At 41.3% G+C, this 21,457-nt stretch overlaps 1 protein-coding gene across 3 annotated transcripts in view; it reads right to left on the minus strand.

The window, feature by feature from the left end:
• The window catches only part of SNX30 (sorting nexin family member 30), a 72,591-nt gene that overhangs the window by 14,017 nt on the left and 37,117 nt on the right, over positions 1–21,457 (minus strand). For 2 of the 3 annotated variants that reach the window (XM_027710230.2, XM_027710232.2), the window contains 4 exons: positions 19,427–19,622; positions 18,584–18,783; positions 12,864–12,950; positions 7,475–7,627 (listed from right to left, as the gene is read on the minus strand). In XM_027710230.2, coding sequence (XP_027566031.1) covers positions 7,475–7,627; positions 12,864–12,950; positions 18,584–18,783; positions 19,427–19,622 — 636 coding nt within the window. Of the gene's footprint in view, positions 1–40; positions 5,309–7,474; positions 7,628–12,863; positions 12,951–18,583; positions 18,784–19,426; positions 19,623–21,457 lie in introns of those variants that run through there. The other variant, XM_027710231.2, reaches the window with a different exon arrangement.

The following is a 21,457-nucleotide window of genomic DNA, read 5'->3' on the forward strand; positions in this document are numbered from 1 at the left end:
TAAGATAGTGAGCTGCTCAACAAAATAAGCACACACATAATTTCAGTGGTGAAGGCTGCAAAAAATGAAACTTTATTCTAAGTAAAGGAGTCCTCTTTTAATACATTTATTGGTCCATTCCATTAAATTAATTGAGGTAAACAGACGGTGCATTTTAAAAAAATGTACACGCTAATAGAGAATTACAAACAGTTTTACCTCAAAATGTTTTTCTCCATCAATACTAGTTCCATAGTAAACAATGCACAAAGTATACAGAGATATATGAAAGGGTATAGAAACATGCCAGCACCAGAAGGCAAGACAACATTTCCTAGCCTGCGAGTCTGAACAAGAGCACAGTTACCAGATTTGGTCAATCTGGTAGGAAACAAAAGCCTCCTTCCCTTTTTACATTGTTTACTAGCTAATTCACACAGAGACAAGTCTTTTCACAGCTTTCATTTTGTTTTTAAACAGTATGAACAGTGACTCTAGTTCTGGTGAGTGGATTTACAGAGGTTGAAACCAGAAGTCTGGATAATGAGCCAGCACCATTTTGGTCCCCACCACTGACCCCTTCAACACAATGTGTGAGGCTCATAGCCAGCTTACCTTCAACTGCATGGCCCAACTCTCCAGACCTTAAGGAGGGACAGACGGATGCAGGCACAGAGGAAATGAGAACAAGGACGGTGCTTCATTATTTTTGTGTACTACAGACAAAAGCCCTTTGGCTCTTTGTTATTACAGGACTGTCAGCAACCTGCCTCCCTGTGCAGTGGGAATGTGGCACTGGCCCCAACCCTGCTGTTTGATCTGAGGGTATGGATACATCTCAGCAGCAGCAGAGTTAAGGAAACGGTTTAGCTTCAAAGCATAGAGTACCAAGACCTTCAAAGTAGTGTAGACAGCAACCAGCCTTTATTGTTTCAGCATGCCTCTTATATAAGGCTGATCTACGTCTACCTCTTTGGAAAGTGCATTATTTTCTGCACAAATACTGTGCCCTAGGCATGCAACCTTAAAACTTATCCAGTTCATTACTAAGTATTTGTACGAGTCAGACACCTCAGCAAGACTTCAAAGTGCTAAGCACAGAATTAAGCACTGCCACTTTAGTCTGTAAAGTTGGTTAAACAGCACTCCCAAAAACTTTTAAATGCAACATTCAGTCTGCCAGAAGGCAAGTTGATTCCTGTGATCCCCAGTTTTACTTCACAAAACAAACAAACAAAAATAATCTCAAAGTAGTAGCAACTCCCCTATCTTAAAAAAAAGTCCCTACTTTCCCTACGTATTGGTTATTGTAGTAAAAGTTAATATACCAGAGGAAAAACTGTTCTACCTTCAGAATTTAAGATGACTGAACATCGAATGAGCTAATTTAGTCTATGCAATTTTGCTCAAGGGTTATCAGCACCAGGATTTTAAACAGTATGCAACATTAATCATAACCATATACAGTTAAATTATACAAGTTTTAACAAAAGCATGGCTCCTGTTGAAACACTGAACAGTCCCTGCTGGTCTGGGAGGGGATTCTTTTGTATGTTGGCATCTGCAGGACACTTGAAGCAACATGCATCATGAACAGGCTATGCAGAGCCACTGCTGCAAGGCTACTGCACAGTACCTCCACTGAACTGTCTCTGCCGCTCATGCTTTGTGGATATTTTTTTCTACCACTTATCACACTACTTTATCCTTAGAACAAGCATTAGTGCAACAAAAATCCAAGCAGACTTCAGTGAAGAATCCATAGTTTATTCCTTAATACAATTCATATCAGAATAGTTTGTGTCTTTAGGGCTACACCTTTTCATTTTTCAATGTGTACCTGAAAAAGCCATGGTGTTTTAACATCTATATTTATTGCAAGATTTAGAGCCTGGTAAAGATATACATGAACAATGCATGGTCCATAACTGAGCACAGAAACAAGTGCTTTATTGTGCTGGTGCCACTTAAGAGAAGAAACAAACATCCCCAAAAATAACCAGGACAGCAGCGAATTAGTATCCTCCAAGAGGGACCCTGGCCTGGCTGTGGATTAAGAGGACAGCTGGGCTGATTTAAGGACTGCTGAAGAAACCATGTGTTACAAAGGCTCACAACAAGGGTGCCAACTACTTTTGATGTCATTTTGGTGCATATGCAGACGGTGATCTAAGTGACTTAACACTCAAGAAGTTACTCAAAGATGAAGCTTCCGCACTACTCCTGCTTCCCTTTACCAAGACCTTTTACTTATCTCATGTAAGTTTGGGCCATCCAAAGTAAAGACTCATATCCTGTAATAATTACAGGATAACATGTCATGAGTTTCTCTAGCAGTTCAGGTCTCAACCTCCCACTAGCAGCAGTTATGTGAGGCTTTACAAGTATTACTCTGTAAATCTTAAGAGGAATTTCTTGTAACTTTTGTAGTTCTCCTGACTGGCATGTTTGGCTGCCCCAAATATCACAGTCAGGAATCCTCCACACACCTCACAGCCTCTCCCACAGTTACCTCGTGATTTAACAACAGCTCTTCATAAAAAGACACCACTCCATAGCTCATAGGAGCTGAGACTCACCACTACACACCATTCTTACACTGTGGCAATTCTTGCAGAGAACTCCTCTTTTGAACGTGAAGTTTTACTTTCCTTGTATAGGCTTCAGACCATGTAATATATCCTGTTAGTGGCCACTGCCTGACATGCATGTTCCAGCCTCTTCTCCAAATCAACCTGCAGTTGCCACAGTGCCACATGCTCCGAGAAGTGCAAAGTGTGCCTGCCTTTCCAGCAGCATAGCCAGAAAGCGATTTGTCTGAAATCAAAACATGTTTTGGATGAGGACGAGTTTAAAAACCATACCACAAAATCGGTGGCATCAGATGGAATAAAATTTAAGCTTATGTTCAACATCTCCAGCCTTAACAGTTACATGTTGATTTCAACTTCACTTGGTACTCTCCACGTCCATTATGCTTCTCATGCACAGCTTTGATGTTAATTGCTAAACTCCCCAGAATCAACACCCACTTCAGTCTGACATAAAACTAAGTGGGAACAAGACCTCAGTCTTGTAAGGCATCAGATGAAACCACCTGTAGGAAAAACCCACCAATCTCTCTACTCATCTTTTGCTGGTTTTTGTTTGTTTTTTTTTTTTAATAAGATGGAGGGAACACTGACTAAGTATTAGTTCAAATTATATTTTGCTTGACTCCCAGTGATGTTGTAGAGTCAACTACAAAATTCCATTTACCACACAGGACCCAACTCCAAAAGTATGTTGATCTCTGTTTGTGGAGAACAGGGAAGACTGTAACCCTGAAGGTCACACTCTTAGATAGTATGCAAGTGCTTATTCTAGAAGGAAAGACTGCTTCAAGATGATCCCCCTAAGTACTTCCCTTGCACAACAAGAGTAGTCTGTTATTCTGAGCCTAACAATAACTTAATGCAGAGTTCTCATTTACACCACATAAGTGTATAGACAAACTGAGTTTAAAACAAGAAGCATAGTTTGTTTAGTACCACAGAGTTGTCAGTGAAGGCTGAATCAAAAAGGAAGACCTCTTAAAATGTCTTAAACTTGACTTTTTCATTCAGAGAGCACCACCTCATTAGCCTGAGAGCTACCACAGTACTGCAATAACTCATCTTGAGAGTTGCTATAAAGCCAACAAGCTGAGTAGGCTGCAGGTTCACTTGGTGTTTAGGAAGGGACAAATTCCAAAACAGACAAATTCCAAACCTGATAGGTTGTCACAGGAGAACACAGAATTTGGACATTCTCAATTACTGCTCAGGTTCTTTGCAAGAATGTTAACCGAGATCAAGTAATCACTAAAATTTAACAGTAAGCACTGAGTTATTTATTCCCTCAAATCTAAATATTACACTGATACAAGCCCCAAACCCCACCCTTAGGATGGTTAAAAAAGATTTATCTGCATGCTGTTAAATCAAGACTCTAGGACCATGGGAATCACATCAGCATTCCTAAGGCCACCAACACCAAATCGGCATTTACTTGAGGCTGGACTGCAAGAGAAAGGAGAAAAAAAGGGACTTGCAGAAGCAGTTACATTTCTAAAGGCCAATAAAAACTACTAAGAAAATAGATCTGTAACGAAAGTAGTCTCTTAAAAGACTTGCCATGTGGTTCAGCAGAGACAGGTATGAACACTCTGTACCTACCAGGGTACCCATCTACCTCCCACCAAGCCATTTAAAGCAAGTTTCACACACGCTGATGCTTGGTGGAAGCAAACATTTGACACTTTTTGGCTGCTGCAAAAAAACACACGGGGAGAGGAAGCAGAGTCCTACCTTTATTACAGCAGGCATCTTAAGTGACCAAGCCTGAAGAGGCTCTAGTAAAACCCATATTTAAAGCATGGTCTAAGAGAATTGCACCGTGCAACTTCTGGAGCTAGCTTTAGAAAAGTTAAAGACTCGTACTTCCTCCACTATTCCCATAAAAGGGGCCCTTGAAAGGCTGCTGTTCAGCTCATTCCTGCAGCTAGGCTGATCCCAGTCCCCAAGTCAGTCACAAGTACACTTCAGCCAACTGACATTACTTCATAATCACCAAGGTAAACAACGATACTCAGTAGGAACCAACAGCATGCCACACTCACAAAAACCACAGTTCATGCTCGCACCACAGGCTATCTGTGGGTGGTGGTGGTATGTTCTAAGACCAGACCAACCCCCAGACAGAAAAGTCTCCAGAGACCATTTTATTCGGAGGGAGCATATGGGCTGCAGTGAAACAGAAAATATTCTTTCCCAGCCTTTCCCTGTCTATTAAAAAAAAAAAAAAAAAAGATAAGGATTGGTTAGGGAGTACAGTATCATAGAAATAATTATTATTTTTTTTTTAGCAAACAAAACAGAATGGTAATAAAGATGTCATATGGCACCTTGCAGTAGAGTTTTATTTTCATCTTTTTAGTGCTCCACTCATCAGTTCCTTCCAGACTAGAGAGGTAAGTTTTATCAAGATCCCCATGCACTTTCACTATGAAACCCCAATCACTCCTTAGGATAAAGAAGGAACCATTCAAGATAACTCAAAAAGATGAAACATACCCCAGTTTAAACACAAAAATTGAGGAAAAAAAATTCAAATAGTTTTCAGAGCGTCTGTTCCAGCTTAAGTGCAGCTGTCATTTCAGTTAATTTGACAAAAAAGAGTCCTTCATACAGTTCCAGTATGTCTAGTGGTACTGAGTGTAGAAGTGCTAGACTGTCCATGAAGGTACTTCTTATTTGGTCTCTGGCTTGTCTTGCAATAGTGGTATAATTGACTCCCACGCCGTAAGGCACTGAAGAAAGAAATACAGATTTAACAAATGGGTTTTACATCAGTTCTTGTAACTTCTGACTAACTCTTCCACGTCACCAGAATGCAAGTTGAAGAAAACCTATTGGGTCTTCACAGATTAGTACAGAAATAAAAAAAAAACCACCAAAATCTCAAACAGCAAAAAAAAGTGTTAGAGTGGCTGCACCTCCCAAACAAATTAAACAAATTCACATTTTCAAAAGTTGTCAGCTGGCCCAAGCCATTAGAAATCATCAGAATACCTGGGATTTCCAAACACCAATCTAGATTCTTCTACGCTGAAGAACACCACAGCTTTCAGCTAGACAGACAAACTGTTGCTAGTAGAAATGTACATCTTTGTAGTGTTACTGTGAGGTAGGGTTGATTGGGACACAATGGTAGCTATTTCAGACTACCTCCAGCAAACTTATTTGAAAAAAACCCACGCATTTAGAGAAGGTAGTTCTGAGACACAGTGTATTCCAGTACAGCTCTGGGACTTGACTCCACTGAATGACAAACTGGTAGTGCCTAGTATAGTAAACTAGAAGTGGAGTCTAGCTTCTGGGTTATTAGGAAGTCACTTCAGGCTTTGGAGTCATTTGCCCAGACGTGTACTTAACTTCAGTCCTTGTACTGTGTGTCGTTACTATCTTTCAACCTCAAAGCTCAGAAGTCAAACTGATCATGGAATCCCTATTATTAAACGCTGGGAACGGGTAAACTCATCACCAGCTCTGACATCCACAAATTACTGTTGTGAGACATCTTCCTTCTAACCTTTCTGATTGTACTGCAGGTGAGTAATTATTTCTAGTTGTGTACCCTGAAGTGACTACATGCTTTCCTACCAAAAAAGCTTCCTCGCTAAGAGCAAAACTAACAGATTTAAATGTCAATTGCAGAGGCACTGCTGCATGTTCAGAGAGTCTTTAATATCCCCCTCCACAGCACCTTAGAAGAGACCAGGATGAAGGAAGTTCTGTGGGACTAGTTATGAACTACTGACATGACTGACAATCGAAGGGGAAAAGGTACTGCATACTAATCCTACACAGAGAAGTAACCTAGCTTGTTACTAGGAAGAAGCTTGTAAAGTAGATGTGGAAAAAACGAATAGGCAAGATGAAGTACATTGCTATGCATGAACCTAGTAGCATTTAATATGTCCTAAATATTTAATATACCTGAAGTGGGCTTACAAAAGAGCTGGAGAGGGACTTTTTACAAGGGCTTGTAGTGATAGGACAAGGGGGAATTGCCTTAAACTGAAAGAGGCCAGGTTTAGATTAGATGATTAGGATGAAATTCTTTACTATTAGGATGAGGAAACACTGAACAGGTTGCCCACAGAAGCTGTGGATGCTCCATGTCTGCAAGTGTTTTACTTCAGGTTAGATGGGGCTCTGGGCCACCTGCTCTATGGGTGCCCCTGCCTACAGCAGAGGGTTGAAACTAGATGGTCCCTTCAAAACCATTTTAGGATTCTACGATATCAACCACTGCGTTGGGCTGCACTGCTCCAGCACGCAGGAAAACTAGACTGGCAGTATCTGCAGTTAAATGGGGCCTTGAGGCCCTTTCAGTTAAAAATAAAAAAGTAAAAAAATCTGACACCAAACCTCAGGTACACATGCACCAACTGAAAAAGAGCAGAGGCACCTGGCTAGGTATTTTCAGGACTAGCATACAAGGGACTAAACTATGCACAAAGGAACAGAGACTAGAATAATTTATATATACCAACTGTAATCTATATATGAGTCCATGGATGTGTATTAACTCATGTAGTTTTGTTCATAAAAGGCAGAATCAAGAGATTTTTCTACTCTGGTAGTATTACTAGAACATGCAATTTTGGTCTTTTTCATCACCACTGCTGCTACTCAGTAATTTGTTCAAGAGTGCAAAACAGACAAGTATGCATGATGAAATGCTCTTTGAGAGCTGACCACTAGTCCTACAGAGATGACTTTACCATGAACAGCAATTCATTACACTAAGCTGATGACAAAGAGCAGCTTCCATAGCACTAGAGAACTAATTGAGATGTCTAATATTTCTATCTTCAAGACAGTGTGAAGATATCCTGAAGAATCATCATCACCTTGTAGGAAAAAAAAACTTCTCTTATTTTTGCCAATGCTCCAACAGTGACACATACCTTCTCGTAGTACTGGATGTTTTTATCTGCCATCCCCATGAGTAGCTGCCTAAAGTCTTGTCTTTTGTTGTTCTGCCATCTCTCCATATCTGCTTTCAGGTCAGCATTGAAACATTCTACTCGGTCTTGACATTTCTCAACATCTGTGGGTACCTGCAGCAAAAGAAAAGCAGATTAAAACTGTCATTGAGTGCTAGATTGCTGAATTAGCTCAAACTAGCTAATTTTACTGAGCAAAACCACAGAAGAAAAGGTAGGTTCACCGGGAGTTACCCTGAATAAACTCAGCTATGGCTGTGGGGAGACAAGCCACATTTCTGAACTAGAGAGGATATGAGATTGCTTGATTTGTTTTTTGCTGTTTGTGCTTTCCATCTCCATGTCTGATATAGAGGCAAGTGGAGGAAGCACTTGCTAGAAGCACACGAAGAGGAAAAGCATTTGGTGTAAGTACCTAGACTCAGTTCCAAGTGCTTAAACTGAGCAGCTTGGCTACAGCTCCACAGAAAACCTTACTCCTTCCCATTTACAGCTGCACTAGGCACTTCCCAATTTACACCAGTGTGTATAATATAATCAACATTTAGGCTTATCCAGAAAGCTGGATAAGAAACCTAAATGTTCTCTCTTAGGAACTGAAGAATAAAATTCCTAAGCCTCTAGTTTCTAGCTTCCACTTTTAACCTTACAGGCTGCCTCTCCTAACTGGAAAGCACTAGTGATCATTACTCTGGACTGGCTCATATACCTTTGGGCTCAACACTGGGCTCACAATCATACAAAAACAATGAGAGAAATGTTGAAGGACAGCCTATTGCAAATCAAGTAGAGATTTAAGTGGATTATGACAGCAATTGCTGGCCCAAAGTGCATGCACTTTAGGCCAACTAAGATGGTGTTCTTTGCTCATGTTTTAACTAACATCATGTTAGACAATCATAGGAACAATTTACAAGTGCTTCTTCAAGCAAGAAGCCCATGAACACCTTTTTCTCCCTTCTCCTTATGCTGCATGGTCCACACAGAGAGGAATCCTGTAAGGACATGCAGACTAAGCCCATGACCTCAGAAGAGGAAACCCCTGCACAGTGGTACCAACACGAGAAGTAAACTTTTGCTCTGAAAGCTGTGACTTGCACAAAGGCAAAAGGCAAAATGAAGAACATTTGCAGAACTTTTTACCTTCAGTAAACTCCCTTTTTCTCTGAAGGGTGTTAAGAGAAGGAAGAAGATGAACAGACTATGTAAGAAGCTTTTCATAGGTGACTACAGGAAGCTAGAGGTGTGCTACTACCTTGCAGTTTGGCAAGGTGGCCCATCTAGGCAGAAACATAACAACCGTGCTTCTCCAGGATGTAAGGGGTGATCACTGAAGTATTACATTGACTCAGAGAAGATCTTAGATCTGTTCTCTAATAAAGCTGTTTGAAACACAGGAGTTCTTCATACTCATGGGATTTGAGTTCCCCTTCATTCAAACAACTGAACAGACACTACAGGCAGCTTGGGAGTTAGTAGACAGCCTTTTCCCCCACCCTGTCTGAGCACTGCTGGCTATAGAATTCACACTGCTACAATTCCAGACAAAGTTCTCTCATAAGCTTCAGACAAGAACTACCAAGCCTATGGCTGGAAAGTTCAGATGATGCTCCCCTCAAGGCAAGTATGCCTTGCATCTTAAGTACTCTGCTTAATGGGAAAGGCTAGGCTATCAAGAGAAAGGTTCATGAAGTCTGGAAGTCAAACCAAGTAAGATTTCCCAATGCAATTAAGTTAGCTTCTAAGCACTCACCAGCTTGCTGCTGCTTCTTCCAGAATCTGAAACCACAATGAAGCTATACAAAAATCTGTTCTTTCTCACAGCAAGTTCTCCTGCAGGTCAGACTGAGAGGGTTGTACGAATTTAGAGCTACAGGGACAACCCAGTGGTCAGCAAATGGGTCACATATGCTCTCATTAAGGAACAACAGCAATTAACTCCATGTAAGTCTCCACAGGCATCCTTGTGATCCTCCTCATCCACTCCACATGAAAGCAGTGTCTGCACAACAGCAGTTCTGTTTAGGAGTGCCTTTCCTTACAAAACTGTGGCTTCCCAGAACATTATTTGCAACTCAGTAGTTGAAACAAAATTTTAAGCTAATTAACAGGTTTTAAACACCTTATAAAGTGTTTAAACACTAGTGCAAAGACATCAATGCTGATGGTTTTATCTACTTTTACCAGTAGAGACACTAAATACTAGCTAGCAACTAAGAGCTGGGCAGAAAGCAGACTGGACTTTGGGAACTTGCTACTTTCTTACCCATGTCTCTTCTCAGCTACTGGAATAGCTCAAAAACTCCACAAACCACAAAACCAACGTGATAACTGGTTTCAACTCCAACACACTCTTCAATGGCCCATGACTGTTTTAGTGAATCCATTTCAACTTATGAGAGATGTATATGCAGGCAAGAACTGAGTATAAAAGTGTATATTCAGGAGTCTGGTTACCTTACCATATGATAAGAAGTTCTACACATAATCCTCTTCACATTGATTCTGTTCTCTTAAAAAACTAAGTGTGCCTCACATTTATAATTTTGTGTGGTCATGTACAGATGGCATGTCCACTTTAAAATTCTAGAGGATCAAGTAACAAATCATTCTGAAGCAGAAAAAATCCAGCATATATTAATATAAAATAATAGCATATGCTATTTCTACTTTCCTCATTCTCTGGAAATAGATAATGTTACAAGGCTTTTTTCCCCTCTGTAAATACATATGGTCAACTTCAAGTTCTGCACTGCCAAATTTACTGTTCCGATAGACTAACACACTTTAAACCCTTGAGGCAGACAGAAGAAATTAGGTCATCAGAGGTGAACTTCATCTCACAAAAAGGAAACCACACCTCTCCTTCACTCCTGTCAGAGACTGAAACAGTTAATGCCTTACACATTCTAAGATCACCAAAAGACTTTTACAAACTGAAAAGAAGCAGCTGCTCACCCAGCAAAGCCCACTCCTCCCTAAATACTGCCAAAGGACCTTCAGATCAGACAACTGGGTGCCGTTGTCCAACTATCCTGGGTGCAGATGCATAACTGAAGCTACAAACTGGATTTCCAGATAAGGGAAGAGGTTAAGAGGCAAATCCAGCAAGATGGGACAATCTCTCCTATCATGCCAATGTCCTCTCTTTACATGATAACTCTGTGCATCCAGCCTGGGCTACGCATCTCAAATGTCAGACCATGATGGACCAGGACTGATGCTGACACAACAGGCAACTGCAACTGTCTTAGGAGATGTCAGAGACTCATGACATGTCCTGTGACACTATCAATTGTAAAACTCCCCGGCCTAGGGAGGTACAAGGTGTTCCCACCTGTGGTGGAAGTGTGTAACTCATAACATCTCTGAGTTTGGTGGGAGGGCTTACCCCAGCCCCAATAGACCAAGACTCTCCCCTTCTGCGGCGGGTCACAACAACTGCATTGGTGGATTACTGCAAAATCAGCTCCAGCATGGGTCAGAAGTGGGTAAGCAGCACTTCACCACTGCACTTGCTAAAAACTGAAAGGCTGCAGACTCTGCACTAATACTGTGATGCTTCTGTTAAGCACCACAATCATTATGCTTTTGGTGTAAGCTCCAGCATTCTGAGCAGTACTTCCCAATAGACATTTACAGCAGCCCTACAAGCCTTCTGCGAGCTCTAAACGGATGATCTCAATGTGAGAATGACCTAATGACAGGAGAAGAGCTTTGTGATGCCAGCCTGGGTATGTGCCCAGCAAGGCCTGGAATGCCCTCTAGTGGAAGAGATTATCAAGTAGCCATAGGCCCTCCTCTCATGATCCAAACCTAAGCTTTTTTTCCCCTGTAAGATTTCGTCTGGGGTTATTTTACATAATTTCTACCAAATTGGCAAGTACAAGGAACACAAATGCCATTCCACAATTGCAGCTCATGACCCTCTGCCTGCTTTTAGTTTCCAGCAAGTCACAGCCAGAGACCACATCGAATGTAAGAACGGTGCTAGGCACAGCGCTGAGCTACCAGCTCCTACAGACAAGGGCACTTCCTCCAGGCGCAAAGGATCTGAAAACCATGAGATAATATTTTATGAACATGCAAGGAGTTCTATATAATTTGTTCAACTTCATCTTATAAATGACACAAAACTACTGACGTTACAAAAAAGGTAGAAGGAGTTGCCAAAAAATACACTTATACTCTGGAGAGGAGATGCAGGTCTTCAAAAATTCTCAAGACAGCTATTTAAGTGCTGCATTTTACACAATAATCCCACTGAGATATGAGATCCAAAGGCCTTTTAATAGGTGAGAGATTACCAAAGTTCAGCAATTCCACTGCAACAAGATCTTGATAAAGTCAAACACCTAAAAACCTCAACTGGTTTGCTGGATATGCTAGATTTAGTTCCCTCCATCCTAGATACAACTTGTTAGAATACCTGCTTATACAAAGCTACACTGAGGAAGTAAAGCACATACCACAGCAGCCAGCAGTGGGGCAGGCAAAAGACCAAAATACAAGAACACTGCAAAACACCTAATACACCACTATTTGAAGTTCATGAGAGATGCAAGATCAGAAAATACTAGTTTGCATTTCTATGCTCTCATCCTCTTCAGCTTCTTAGATTTAAAAATATTATGTGAACCTCCTGTAAGATTACTTAAGTAGTCCTAATACTGGGAAGTTCTCCATTAGTTATTAATACAAATGTAAGGGGAACCAAAAACCTCCAAGCAGAGGAAGGGAACAAACCCTGTTGTCATCACCATTTAAACCTGCAGCGATTTAAGAAAAGTCTCTTGTACCCTGCTTCGTGCAGAAGCAGGTGTCAGCATAAGCATGTCAGTTCACAGCTCTGCTTCTGCATGGAGCCCAGCCAAAACCTGTCACCTAGTGACACTTGTTGTGTCTGTTCAGCATCACAGAAGTAGAGCTCCCTAGCAGAAGTGGCAAAATTTGCAGTCTTCCACAATCAAAACCAGTGTCCTAGAATAATACAGTTCCACAGTGCCAGGGATAGGACCTTAACTCAGCTAGCTGACATACTGCTAAGTCACCAGGGACTGTTCTACCACTGCTTCAGTCCCTGCTACTAAACACTCCAACCAATTACTGGCTGTTAAGGTGTTACAGAGTCACCCTGCTCTGAATTGTGGAAGATCAGAAGTTGCTAGACAAGTTATATACATTCATACCTAGGTCTTTATTTCACATCAGTTTGACAACAACAAACTTCTGTTCTGCTAGAAACTGCTTATATTGCAAAGAAGCCACCAGACCCAGAAAAAGCAAGTTCCGCTTCTCCATTCTTTTCAGGAAGTAGTGTGAGCGTAAGCTGGTTTTTTGGAGTGCTAACCTTTGGACGGTCTTCCTTTTTCAAGGCTACTGCTTCCAGTTTTGCTTCATACTCTGCTTGAACTTGGTCTCTCTTCTTCAACACATTCTGTGGGCAAGAGAAAAGACAGCTGTGAAAGACATCCTCTTGATCCTTCCCCCAGCCTGCAAGAAACTCCAAAGTGATACAGGTTAAGTGCAAATTCAGTCCAAAGTCAGACTTTCGGATTTACTTTGTCCTATCTTACAATATTTAGGGAGTAGTTTTTAATAACAAAGAGTACTTGCTCTCCAGAAGCTGGCAGGGTCAGATAAAATTCAACATTTGGACAAGCCGTAGGCATGCAAGATAGAAGCTGCCATGAAACCACTAACATAATCCTGACTAAGTATTCATCAGTTCACCTATTATTACCATGAACAGGATATAAACAAAAGCATCAAAGTTGACAAGGACTCAGCTTTGATATCCTCAAGCAGCAGACAGACAACAGCACTGGCAAGATACAGGAAAACCACCACAGAAGGTATTACATCTCCCTTTTCATTTACAAAGACTCTTCAGAATTCTTTATAGCAAGCTGTTACATTCTCATGTTAGAACAAAAGTAAGCTTTTATTTTAGATCAGTTTAGGGGGTTTGGTTGCTGGTTTAATTTAAAAAAAAATGAAAATTACAAAAAGCACAATTTACTTGAAAAGCAATAAACTGATCAAGAGAGGAGAGTTTCACAAGCAGTAAACATGTTCTTGGCAGAGTACTCTCAGAATACAGAGCCAAAGACCTTGTACTACATCCACAAGAGTTCCACTACGGTAATACCACAGTCTTACAATTTGAAAATAACCACAGGAATTGGTCTTTTTAGGAATATATTACTAAAAATAAGCAAGTTTGTGTCGGCAAGAGCAGGCAACTTACTACTTCAGTCTTCACAAAGAACTAGTATTTTTTAATTACTCAATTGATGCAAAGTTATTATTAAAAATGCTCAGAGGGAAGTCAGCTGACACTCACTGCTAAGGCACCTGTAAATCTGCAATTCTCTTGCAGCTAACTTGGCCAATTCACACTTTGAGTCTCCCCTGTTGCCACCCAGAAGGAATTACCCCATTAGGACGAAGTGATAACTAGTCATTCTAACAGTTTCTGACATGGCTAGTAAAGTAGGACTAGCCATGTCCACTGCTGCCTCCAGAAATCTGTTTTCAAAAGAGTAGTCAGATCTCTAAGAGCCAATCTAGCCAACATCTGTTTCCTAATTAAAGAAATACAAATCCTGTATCTACTAATCATCATCTTCCCCCTCTTCCCTCTTAAGCCAAGAAAAGGTCAACAGTGCAGTTGCTCTAGATGAGAGCCAGGAGTGTTGCAATCAACACTCTTATAAAAGCTCAATCCACGATAAATGGGAATAGCACCCCATCCACAAAGTTACTATTAGTTTAGGCAACAAAAACAGGGAAAACCTGAAAAATTCACCTTCAACTCCTTAATCTTCCCTTTTGTCTCCACATGGATGAATCAAGCATGCCACTGAATGTGTTTGCTTGACAAACCACAACATTCCCCTTCTTTCTGAAATGTATGCAAATATGTGGGATGGCCTTTAAGTGATTGAGGTTACCAATGCAACAAAGGTCTGAGAGATTTAACAGGTATTTCTACTTTCTACTGCCACTTGAACCCGAGTCAGCTGAACTTTCTTCTCTGAAAAAACAACCACCTCCAGCAATTGTATTCTGCCTTCAGAAGCCTGGAGTGCACGCAGGAAGCAGAACCTGTAGCAGGAATGGCCAATGATTAGCAATTAGAGGCAAACGATTCAAAGGACAGGTGTCTTGTTTCTTCTTGAGTGTTTATGTCCATCCACTGTGGACCATTAACAATATGCTTCTGAATACAGTTTTAAGTATCCAATACTGGTCGACCTGTAAGCGAAGAGAAAACTATCCCCTCCCTTTCACTTGTACAACATTTTCCTCTGGCACCTCCAGGCAATCTCCTTTCAGTTGCAGATCAATGCACTAATGCTTTAGCAGCAGTTATGAAAAACTCTGCATCAAGTATCCTGAAACTTAACTGGTAGAAGTTTTGCATGGACTGTGCTAAGGTCTCAGAGACAAAAAAAGTAAAAAAATAAATAAAAACCAAACAACAAACAAAACAAAACAAACAAGCAAACAAAAGAAACCAACACCAAACAGAAAAAAACTCATCCAGCACACTTCAGTTATTTCAGGACAGAACTAAATCGCTGCTCCCTGAACAAGAAAGACTTAGCTCAGTTTCAGCAAGGCAGGTCCTCCTCCATTTTGTATTTAGTTGAAACATTCCACCTTGGCCCATATTTCTAAAGAGCTTCAGGAGTTTGCCATCAGTCTTCTTTCTCAAATTTCAATTCCAATCCTATTTGCACACCACATAGCTTCATACTGTGACTAGACCTCACAAGAGGAACTCTGTTTGCTGCCTGCCTTTACAGACACAGTTACCTATTAATCTAGTGCTTGCTTTAAACATGCATTAAAAGCAATGCCCAAACACACCACTGGGGATAGCATCATCTGATAAGCCAGTCTAGCAATGCTAAGCATACAGAGTTCATACAGGATTTTAATATCAGCCCTGGATTATGTAGAGCAGAGTCCATCCTCTGCACATTCCTCCCTGGGGAACACCAATGGACAGCAAAACATGTGGCACCACATGTTTGCTGAAAGGGGCCTCACTGCACCAGAATTCGAGATGTCCTCTTGCCATGTCATAAAATCATAGAATACCAGGTTGGAAGGAACCTCAATAATCATCTGGTCCAACCTTTCTTGGCAAAAGCACAGTCTAGACAAGACAGCTCAGCTTGATCTTGTCCAGCTGGATCTTAGAAGTGTCCAATGTTAGGGAATCCACCACTTCCCTGAGGAGATTATTCCAAAGGCTGTTCTCATTGTGAAAATTCTCCTACTGTGTGCAATCAGAATGTATCTGGGAGTAACCAGGGACATTCCCCTTGTGAAAAGGGAGCTTCCATGATCTTCGTAGTCACTCCTTAAATACTGGAACATGGTGATAAGATCTTCCCTAAGCCTTCTTTTTTCAAGGCTGAACAAACCCAGCTCTCTCAGCCTTTCCTCACATGGCAGGCTTCCCAGTCCCTTGATCATCTTTGTAGCCTTTCTCTGGACCCTCTTCAACTAATTCACTTTTTTTTTTTGTACAGCAGGGACAGAAACTGAACACGGTATTGCAGGTGTGGCCTGAGAAGCACTGAGTAGAGTGAATAATTTGGAAAAGGTTTCTCCTAGACACTACCAGCACACAGTTTATCTCAAGCCTATACCTCCAGCCTCTCCCCACTTTCACAAATCTTTCAAACAAACCCAGAGACAGGGCTTCCCTCAAATCAGCCAATATTTGATTCAACCAGAACTACTGGGCTTTGCCCCCGTATGTCCAGTTCTCTCAGGCTGTCCCCCTCAGGTACAACAATGCTCCTGAAGACACTGAGGTCTCTTCACCTCTAACCTAGCAGTTCTTACTCTGAGGGACATTCAGCCAGCTAGAGACTGGCTCTACAGATCAGGTTCTCATACCTACACCAGGGGTACAGTGTGCAACAGAGAAAGCTATCAAGGTTGCACTGAACTCCTAGTACCTAAAGACTTGCTGTCACCAAGTACCCTGTCCAAAAGATGTGGTCTGAAAGACCAAAACAGACTTTCATTTCACAAGTAGCCCTCACAGGAGCTGATGAAGACAACTGCACTAGTAGTGAAGAGGACAGCCCTTTCAGCAGAATGCCTCCTGCGTTCCAAGCGTAACCTTCTTTTACAGTTACTTACTTAATGTTAACAGATTCTGCAAAGACAGTTCAGTAGCTGCTCACTGCAGAAACAGCAACAGACTGGTACTTTCTAGCAGAAGAAAACTGTACTTCGTAGGATCTGATAGAGTTCAGTTTTGCCATTTGAGAAGGAAGGAAAATAGGAACAGTCTGTCTTGGCTAACAGTAGATTTTATTCTTGATTTTCAAATTTTCAGACAGAGTAAAGCCAGTAGGATGCCCAAGCTGGACACTAAACAGCATAATCTTTTACGGTCCTAGAAAGTCAAGTCAACAGTCTAAAATGTTTAAGCTGAAAAGCAAGGGTTTCTTCAGTTGAAGAGGTACTTTAGGCAGTTAAACAGCACTTACTACAGTCAGGCTACCTGCTGGCCTTTTAGAGCCCTTTTAGAACGGCACGGTCTCCAAGCCAACATGTAACTAGACACAAATTTTTAATGCTATTTTGCCTGTGGTAAGTGGTGCTTAACTGCCCAAAGTACCTCTTCAGCTAAAGAAACCATTGCTTTCTAGCTTAAAAAAATTTCCCCTCCTACATTTGTGAAAAGCACCTCTCACAGATCAGCCTGACCCTTCAGATGCCATCTTTGGTAGGTCAAGGCATTTCTAGCATCAAAAGCCAGATGTTCTGAGTTAAAAGCTTTAATTACTAGACTCACACTGTTTATTTGTAAGCACATCCCACCCACCTCCACTTCCTACAGTCCCAACATCCTGAGACAAGGCTTCCTACAGCTCACACTGTTCCAGCAACACTTTGTTGTCAATAGACTCGTAAAGAAAATACATCTTGGTTATGCTGGAGTCAATACTATAGTGACAAAAGCAAAGAGTATACTAAGGGAATTTGTGAAAAGCCTTCTGCAAGAACACTTCAGCTACACAAGAGACATACAATTAAACACCTGAAGCTGGAAAAACAAAGCTGCAAATTATCTGTTTCAATTCTCAGTTTGAGAAGTATAGGATGAGACTAGGATTAAGAAAGAGAAGGTCTATCATATTCAGACTGTAAGTTTACAAGATCTGTGAAGGAGTGCATATCACAGCCTTGGCACAGTTGTTCCAAGTGGAAAGTCTTCAGAAGGAACTTGTCTGTTAGTACCCTATAGAGGGACAGCTAACACACATTGTACCATGGGCATATAGTGAAAGGCTCTAACAGACGAACTAAAGTCTTTGGTTTCATTTCTCAGTGCAGTTTACTCAGTAGTTCTTTCCCCCATTCAATGTGATTGATTACCAATGCTCCTTAACTTGAAGGGAATAAAACCCACATTAAAATAAGTTTTATTACTTCTGCATAAGCATCAAATTCTTAAGAGAGATTAAGAGTCACAGAATACCATCTTTAAGCGGTTAGTTGGTATGCAGAACTTAACTTTACAACATCCTGTCTGGGTTTGGGGACGACAGAGGAAGCAGTGCCTGTCATTTGAACACATGGTTCTGAAAGGAGGCACCCAACTCTGCTACATACAAGTGACAGAAGCTGCTAATGCTGTCTATTCTGTAGGGCCAGGCACTGACCCTACAGTGAAGAGCTGAGGATGACTGACTTTCTGTGACTTCAAGGAAAGATTCTAGGCAGCCACAGGATGTCTCCTATAAAGTACTACCTGCCACTCTGACGAAGGAACAGCTCTCCAACACTTTGTGTGCACCCTTGCAATACTGACCTTAGCTTGACTGAATAGCAGAGCAGACCAATAATGCTATTTATGCTATTAAACACACCTAGTTTTGTTTTGACTATGGAAACATCCTCCTACTTAATGTATTATTTACTTCCACGCTTTTCCCACAGCATTTCTCGCTGTCAAAAAGAACAAACCCGCTGATATATCATGCCAGGCAAACACAATGACAACGCTCTCTACCACAGGGCTCTCTCTACCTTCATTGACTCAGCATACAATATATATTCCCTAAGCACAGGCAGGAAGTCTTCTGTCATGTCTTCACTGAGTTCTTCAAGAGCCGTGCAACAATTTCCAATACAGGCAGACACCCCTTCCAGTGGCTCTGACAGCTCAACCTCCAGCCCTCCCCAGGTTGAATAAACAGGTCCATATTCTCGTAGTTCCACCAAGTATTCTGCAAGAAGCAGATGGAAAAATAGATTAACAGAGTAAGAGCAAGGCACAAAGATGTGCAAACACTGATACCAAACAGGAGAAATTTTACACCAAGTTTGACTAACATTAACCCTCAGAAGGAGTCAAGACTTGTGTTGTGTTGGCACCTTAATAGACAGAGCTCTATGGCTGCATGGGTGTCAGGTTCAAGTTGCCTCCTTCTTCGCTGGCCATTTCTACAGACCTCCAATACAAAGACTCTTGCACCTTTATGGTAGTCGAAGTCAGTTTTTTAAACATACGTAAAACTTGGTTCTGCCAAGACAAGCTGTAAAAGGTTATCTTCGTCTAGGAATTCCATCTGTACTCCTCCAGATGGAATGTTTAAGTTTTTCCACCTTCCAAAAGTCTATCAAAAAATAACTCTAGTAAGACAGTAGGTTGGTATAAAAAGAGCAACTTTGGAGAGTTGGGATAAGATAAGAATACTGTGTTAGGCTTTGGGCTTGTTTTAGATCTGGAAGGGGCATTAGGTTTTGCTCTGTGTCTGACATTACAGACCAGAATCATCAACGCAAATTGTCTTGATCAATGCTATCAACTGGACTAAGAGACAGAACATTCAGACTGAAGTATTATGATAGAGCACCTTGTGTCCTTACCCAACTGTTCTTTGATGATCCGCTGTGCTATTCTGTCAATGGTACCAAGCTTTAGAGAGAATGTGTCTAGATAATCCCCAATGGCTGCAAACTCCAGTGGCCGACTTCTTAATTTGTAGCCTCCTGTAACATATTTGACAGATTCCCCCATCTTTGACAGCAATGCCATTCCTTGCTTTTTGTAGGCATTAAGATCCTAGGAATTAAAAAACAAAACAGAGCATGTTTATAAATATTTCACTTCCCCATTGGAAGATTAATGCAATGAAGTCAAGATCAAATCTTGTGAAGGCAAGAGACTACATGACACGTAGCCTTGGACAAAGGCTCGCTTTGTACAAGCTGTACAGCTGAGCACAGCTTCAAAACTACCCCTAGATGGAGATAAACTATCCAGGAGAATGGTATGAAGTACAGTATAAATAACTAAGTAGTTCAACTTTGCACATGGCCAGGCTTGCCCATGTTCCTGTACTGCCACCAGGGAAGTAGCCACATTAACAGCTCTGGTTCCACCAAAACAGCTCATATCATTCATCCACACATACTTCTAAGCTATAGCCCACAGCACTAGTATTATGCAAATGCACCAGCTGGTTCTGATGACCTAGTAGAGAGCTACATACCGCATGCCCATTCAGTAACCAGCCCCCTCACACCAGCTGTGTGGTCAGATAGGAGCAGGCAAACACTGTACACAGAAAAAGTACAGGAAGACAGACTGCAGCTCAGGCTGGGTCAGATGTAGCTACATTACCTGCACAGAAAGTCTCAGCTTCCTTACTACCGCTTCACATATTTGCACAAACCAACATTCAGATAACCTATGCTAACAAGGTTGTTTGCCTACAATCTTCAAGGGATTTCACCTTAACAGTACATCAGAAAAAAATGGTTTTAGTAAGCAAAAACGCTGTCCATTTTGCATGGACTGACTGCTTCCAGCAGGGGTCAGTATTCAACATCTCAAAACAGGAGCTGTAACTAGGTTATCCTATACAGCCTGGGGAAGAGATGTGTTCAAACCAAGTAGACCTACAGAGGTCAAGAATTCAGACATGCTAATATGGACTACACTAAAAGCCTTCTTTAAAAAAAAAAAGAGAAAAAACCCACCAAAAACAAACAAACAAAACACAAAACAAAACAAAAAAAAGAAAACACACCAAAACCCAAACAAAACCAGCAGCCATCTTCAAAACATGTACTATGGTATTCTTTCCAAGTACTTAACATAAGTCAAACATAGGTCTGATTAGGAGAACCTGACATCTTAGCAGCTACTATAATTTTAACTTAGGTTTGCATTTAAATGGAGTAGTTCCTTGACTCTTGTTTTTTCCATATGACCTAAGCACTACCTGCAAGCAGGCACCAGAAAAAGATCCTTGAACTCAAAATTACTCACTCACTCTCTCAAGCATTCTGGTCTGTTACTGGTTCAAGCAGGGAACCTGAAAAAAAGCCTGGTTTCTCTTTTTCAACCACAAGGTGATCTTATGACTTTCTGTAGTAACGAAAGTCTGGAGTCCTAGCACACTGAACTGACACCTCACTGTTCCAACAGAGCAAGTTCAAACACTAGAGACTGTCACAAGAACAGGTGCCTTGTCCTCCCACCTCCCAGCATGCTCTGTTGTCTCTAGGCAAGTTCTGCTCAGAGCTGAGAACAAAGCCCTTGACATTCGTTTTACAGGGGCGGGGGAAGACTAAGCAGCTGAGAAAGCTGCATCATGCTTGGACAGCTGAAAAGAAGAACACAGTTATCTGACATTTAACTATCACGATGCTAAACAAATTCTGCATTTCTGGCTTATTTCAGCAGTTAAGTTCATCATGGAGGTGAAATAAAAGAGCACTGGAGATTGATTCTCACACTAACAGCAAGGAGAGCATGAGCCCGAGGTGAGCTCAAATTAAACACCATATTTGAGTGAGCTAGATTAATGTGATATTGGAAAGATGTGCTTTTATACCCTTCCTCACCTATCCGGTCAAACCCGAGCATAACTGCAGGCCTTCAGTCTCATT

The sequence above is a fragment of the Pipra filicauda genome, unplaced genomic scaffold (assembly GCF_003945595.2).
Source record: "Pipra filicauda isolate LSUMZ 115617 unplaced genomic scaffold, ASM394559v2 scaffold71_size5581439_pilon, whole genome shotgun sequence".
NCBI classification, from domain to species: domain Eukaryota; kingdom Metazoa; phylum Chordata; class Aves; order Passeriformes; family Pipridae; genus Pipra; species Pipra filicauda.